Source organism: Haliaeetus albicilla, chromosome 9 (assembly GCF_947461875.1).
Source record: "Haliaeetus albicilla chromosome 9, bHalAlb1.1, whole genome shotgun sequence".
NCBI classification, from domain to species: Eukaryota; Metazoa; Chordata; class Aves; order Accipitriformes; family Accipitridae; genus Haliaeetus; species Haliaeetus albicilla.
In genome coordinates, this window is record NC_091491.1 from 17,413,031 (window position 1) to 17,419,030 (window position 6,000).

The window sequence follows — 6,000 nt, forward strand, 5'->3', positions numbered from 1 at the left end:
TAAATTTCCAGTTATGATGGTCTCATTTTAGACAGTTTTTGCTCTGTTTATAAAAGAGATAATAATGCATTTTTTTTCCCACCAGAGTGGTATTTTTAGAGTAGTATTACTGCCACAACATCTGTGTCAAAAAGACATTAAAACGCCTTCATCCCTGAAGGGTTTGTAAACTTTTAAGAGGAAAGGATACAAAGGATCACAGTAGAGTTCATATATAGTGAGAATTCTTGCTGCTTATTAAACAACTCTTTGGCACTTCAGCTGTCAAACCAAACCCATCAGATTATTTTAAGCTCTATTTTAGTTGCTCCAGTTCTAAGGGCAGGAGAGACAACATCTTTTATGCTGTGTTTTTGTACTACATATACATAATGCAAAAGACTGCAGAGTATTACAGGTAATTCTTCCTTTAACTGTTTGCTTAGTTTGAATTAAACCCTGACCAGCATTTCAAAATAACCCGTAGCAGGCTTGTACAAATAAAAACGAAATGTCCTTTTCCTTCAGATTGTGCGCACCGATCTAAAGGAATTAAGAGATTTCAATCTAGATGGTGCTCCTTATGGATATACTCCGTTCTGTGACAGTCGAAGAGAAATGGATGGCTACAGGTTCTGGAAATCAGGATACTGGGCAAGTCATTTAGCTGGAAGAAAATACCACATCAGGTACTGAAGAATTAATTTTTTTCAAAATAGAGGGGGAAAGCTTTCACTACTACCTAGAATTAACACAAAACTAGCTGAGGTATACAGTGCTACAGTGAACCACTTTTTGCTTACTGTTGCCTCTTTAAGGTTCCATTGCTCATGGTCCATTTGAAGCACCAGGGACACTGAAGTCACTTTCAGTATGCTACAACTTTTACAGATGAAGAACTGAAGGGTTAAAAGAACTGAAGTGTTAACTAACCAGACATCTTCATTTGTTAATAACATTGGAAGGGACTGCATGACAGCAAAGCTAAGATAGATTTGTTGACAAATGTTTTTCATATGTGCTATGACCTTGTTAGAACTGCTTTCCTGCCTTGTATTAGATAATTTGATGTACTGCCACCAAGAAATTGTTTTAGCATATTCTATCTTGGGGTCTACTGGGAATGCAGTAAGTTACCCATTAATCAAATGTCATTACTAATTGTGTCATCTCCGTGTAGTGCTCTGTATGTTGTGGATCTGAAGAAGTTCAGAAAGATAGCAGCTGGAGATCGACTCCGAGGACAATATCAGGGTCTTAGTCAGGATCCTAACAGTCTGTCCAACCTTGATCAGGTGTGTTTTTATTGTGTTTGCTTTGTTTTGTCTTACTGGGGTATGATGGCAGGCTGGGACCTCTCCTTTCCTGGCCAAACTTCAATCACAGCCAGATGCCAATGGCAGTCCTGTTACACCTTGCCTTCAAATGAGGCAGGTGTTGATAGCATCAAATATAACTGGTGGGTGGAAACAATACCTTTGCCTTAAATGTCTTAAGACTATCTAATTTTCCAGTATACTCCAAGACAAATACGTAACACAAGTGGGTACTTGTTTCTTGAGCTATACAGCTCTGAGTGCTTTACTGTGCACTGACTTAACATGGAAATAAGGCTTGTACTGCGGCAGGTGGAAAAAATAACACAATGGTTTTAATCAATTAAGAATAGTCTTCCAAACCGGTCCAGTACAGATTTGATACTGGATTCATATTACTGTTTTAATACTGTTTGTTAAATAACAAATTTTCAACAAAATAAGATTAACAGTTGTTGTATGCAGGTTTTTTTTCCAAAGGACTTGGTTTGGAATGGAATGAAAGGTTGATTCATCACTTCTTATTTGCACTGGAAAAAACCCTCTTTACAAAAACTAAACTTCTCAATACTGTCTGCTTGGGGGTCCTTGTTCCTCCCACCCTGCACCCTGTGGAAACTGCTGCTAACTGTTATTCTTCACAACAGGATTTGCCTAACAACATGATCCACCAGGTGCCAATTAAATCGCTCCCACAGGAGTGGCTGTGGTGTGAAACATGGTGTGATGATTCCTCAAAGAAGAGAGCAAAAACCATTGATCTGGTAAGTGCAGTATGGCTCCTTCATTCTCATGTCACAATAAAATACAGTGACCAATTTTAGAGGCACTTCCCTACCACAGATCTAGGCACCTCATGCTGTATTGTGTAATGGTTTTGTGTGGCAAGGTTTTGGTAGTGGGGGGGTTACAGGGGTGGCTTCTATGAGAAGCTGCTGGAAGCTTCCCCTGTGTTCGAGAGAGCCCATACCAGCCGGCTCTAAAACGGACCCGCTGCCGGCCAAGGCCGAGCCAATCAGCGATAGTGGTAACGCCTCTGTGATAACATTTTTAAGAAGGAAAAAGAGTTGGGACGGGGAGAAACAGCCGCCGGAGAGAGGAGTGAGAACATGTAAGAGAAACAACCCTGCAGACACCAAGGTCAGTGAAGAAGGAGGGGGAGGAGATGCTCCAGGTGCTGGAGTGGAGATTCCCCTGCAGCCCGTGGTGAAGACCTTGGTGAGGCAGGCTGTCCCCCTGCAGTCCATGGAGGTCCACGGTGGAGCAGATATCCACCTGCAGCCCGTGGAGGACCCCACGTCGGAGCAGGTGGGTTCCCGAAGGAGGCTGTGACCCCGTGGGAACCCCACGCTGGAGCAGGCTCCTGGCAGGACCTGCGGATCTGTGGAGAGAGGAGCCCACGGAGCAGGTTTTCTGGCAGGACTTGTGACCCCATGGGGGACCCACGCTGGAGCAGTGTGCTCCTGAAGGACTGCACACCGTGGAAGGGACCCATGCTGGAGCAGTTTGTGAAGAACTGCAGCCCGTGGGAAGGGCCCACGTTGGAGAAGTTCGTGGAGGACTGTCTCCCGTGGGTGGGACCCTACGCTGGAGCAGGGGAAGAGTGTGATGAGCCCCCCCCCGAGGAGGATGAAGTGGCAGAAAATAACGTGTGATGACCGTAAACCTCCATCCCTGTCCCCCTGTGCTGCTGGGGGGGTTTGGTAGAGAAATCCGGGAGTGAAGTTGTGCCCAGGAAGAAGGGAGGGGTGGAGGGAAGGTGTTCTGAGATTTGGTTTTATTTCTCATTACCTTACTCTGGTTGATTTGTAATAAATTGAGTTAATTTTCCCCAAACTGAGTCTGTTTTGCCCATGACAGTAATTGGTGAATGATGTCTCCTGTCCTTATCTCAACCTGCAAGCTTTTTGTTATATTTTTTTCTCTCCCCTGTCCAGCTGAGGATAGGGGAGTGATAGAACGGCTTTGGTGGGCACGTGGCGTCCAGCCAGGGTCAACCCATGGCAATTGTTACTTAAATGTTTTCAGCACCTCAGTTTTTTTCCTTTAGCTTCTATGTTTCTCTTACCCGGTGCAGTGGTGGTGTTATGAATTTGGAAATTACTCTAGCTAAAATGCAGGCATGTGCTGTTCACCAACGGACTAATTCCACCAGGGGGAAGCATACCTCTATTCAGTAAATAAACCTTTTTTATGCATTAAGTGTCTGAACAGTTGTATGTTTTGTTTGCAGTGTAATAACCCAATGACCAAAGAGCCCAAGCTGCAAGCAGCGATGCGTATAGTTCCAGAATGGCAGGACTATGATCAAGAAATCAAACTGCTCCAAAGTCTTTTCCAGAAAGAAAAAGAAACAGGAACACCAGCTAAGATGCCAGGACAACACACACATGGTAATCTTTCTATTTCCCTACTCCTGTGACTTTCTTCCTACCTGTTTGGGCTGGGGTTAAGTTGCATACTTGTTCACTGTAAGCTTGCACCATGCAAAGAATTCCATAGAGGATCTGTTAAATAATCTGTCTATTTTACTGGGACAGAAAGGCCTTGCGGAGTGAGGCTGGTGTAACTTAACCTGATTCTGAAACTTAGAGAACAGAGAGCTATACTGCACACTTTTTCCTGTTCTGTTGAAGACCCTTACTGTTCCTGCAATTTTATGAGCTTGGCCTTACCTTTAACCCTTAATTAAAGCCGCGCTATACACAATGGGTATGAATTGTTCTGCAGTCTCTGGGAACCTTGCAAAGAATAAGTCTTTGGGGTTTATATACTAATTTTCAAAGCAATGCCAGTTGAGGCAGCTGGAACTATAATGGAATGCTCATTTTTCTCTCCTCTTCTACAGATCCAGCAGCACATGTGGAATTATGATCCATGGACAAAAATTCAAGTTAGACTGTTTCAAAGACAATTTTTATATTGAAAGCTAGTTTTTTCCCGTATGTCTGCAAAACTGCTGAATAATTGAATGGGATGATGTATGCATTTTTATTACTTGCCTTTGGGTTAATTTCTGCATATGAAATACGATCTGGATTGCTGGAATTAGCATTACTGGTTTTTTGCACCTGTGGTGGAGATGAAAGACCCCATGATGGAATTTAGCATTTCAGAAACAAAACTTCAAAATCCACTGGAAAAGCCACAGCCTGTTCCTTCAGCTGTTGCTACCTCCACCACTGATGAAGATCCTGTTAGCCTCAGATCTAACTTGAGAGCCTGGAAATCGCAGACCCATTGAGCTATTGGCTAGAACGTAAGTCCTAACCTCAGCTGATGGAGATAATTTTTCCAGGTAACATTAAAAGGCTCAGAATCATGCCTTGAATTTGGGATACTGTTTTATCTGCAGGTTTTCAAACGGTCAGAAATGCTTCTCAGATTCAGTATGCCCTTGATTTTGTAACAACTCCAGCATTACTTAGATTTTCTATTTCCTGTCATTTATTGCCCAACTTTTGAAGGTTTGGCTTAATGTAAAGCTACCCCAGTCTATTTAAATGTCCATCCAAATACAAATGCCGAAGCTTACAAAGTGACCAGAACATTGAATTTGACAGCTCAGTTCATCCTAGCCCCTCTGACTTGAATCAAAGTGCCCTCTTTCCTTCCTGCTCAAAGTTTAAATCAGTCTGCAAAACTGGTAGGGCCTTACTATTGCTGTGGTTCACTGATTCATGAATGTTTTTTGTTTATGAAAAACTCTGTGGAAGCTTGGAAGTTTTTCATCATGTAAATTTCATTAACTTTTATTTTTCTTCAAATGGAGATGTTGTCACATCAATAAAAACTTTGGAGTTCTTGGGTCTTAAGCTTTAGTCCACACTCAGTCCTTTGATCATCCTTTTTGCTTGCACACATTACAGTCCTAATTTGATTTTGGGATTTCTGAGTATTTCACCTGCATGACAAGAAAACATTTTCCTGCAAGGATTAATTACCCTGGGTTAGTTTTATCAACCATATTAATGTCTTAATTTTGAAAGATGATACTGCCATATTTCTGTGTTATGAACATACCAGTTAAAAAAAAAAAATCCTCAAACCCTCTTTCCCTCAGTCTGTAGGATTGTCTGCTCCCTTAAACACTGAGAAGTTGAAGAGTTGAAATGTAAGAACTGAAGTAGTATTTCTAGTAGTAAAATGTAGTTCCCTATGCACTGCTTCTTTAGAAATCCAAATTGGGATAATTTCTGCCTCCCATGTTTTTATACAGGTAAATGTTCTGTGCTGCAAGAGCTTTACACTAAAGATAATCTTGACTTAAGATATTCTTCTAGAATTATTCTATTATACATCCTATAAATGTTTTGGAGGAATCTGAAAGACAGCAGTTGTAGTGTTTAAACTGTTCAATAGGACAACTGAACAGAATAGCAGCTCTTTACCAGCCAGCTCAAGAAAGGGCCCAAATCACTAACAGAAACTTAAAAAAATATGTTAAAGGAAATAGCTGGGGTCCCTCAAATGCACATTGCTGGCACTGTTGACAGGGTCAGTAAACTAACCAGTAACACTGCACATACATACACTTCTGGTGGGTATCAGAAGTGGGTAGTTCTAGAAAGGCATTGGAAAGGACAGGTTATAATCTCCCCCTCTCCAGAGGGAAAGCTATGCAAAGATGGGGGGGGGGGCTGGATATCAAACCATGAACTTACAGAGTATGTATTACCACCTTAGGTATTTTCTGCTCTGTGGG

At 42.0% G+C, this 6,000-nt stretch overlaps 1 protein-coding gene across 3 annotated transcripts in view; it reads left to right on the top strand.

Annotated features, from left to right (window-relative positions):
- The window catches only part of UGGT1 (UDP-glucose glycoprotein glucosyltransferase 1), a 49,738-nt gene extending 44,628 nt beyond the window's left edge, over positions 1-5,110 (top strand). For all 3 annotated transcript variants that reach the window (XM_069791961.1, XM_069791962.1, XM_069791963.1), the window contains 5 exons: positions 508-668; positions 1,160-1,274; positions 1,943-2,059; positions 3,529-3,688; positions 4,144-5,110. In XM_069791961.1, coding sequence (XP_069648062.1) covers positions 508-668; positions 1,160-1,274; positions 1,943-2,059; positions 3,529-3,688; positions 4,144-4,169 — 579 coding nt within the window. In that variant the 3' untranslated portion in view covers positions 4,170-5,110. The remainder of the gene's footprint in view (positions 1-507; positions 669-1,159; positions 1,275-1,942; positions 2,060-3,528; positions 3,689-4,143) is intronic.
- The last annotated feature ends 890 nt before the right edge of the window (positions 5,111-6,000 follow it).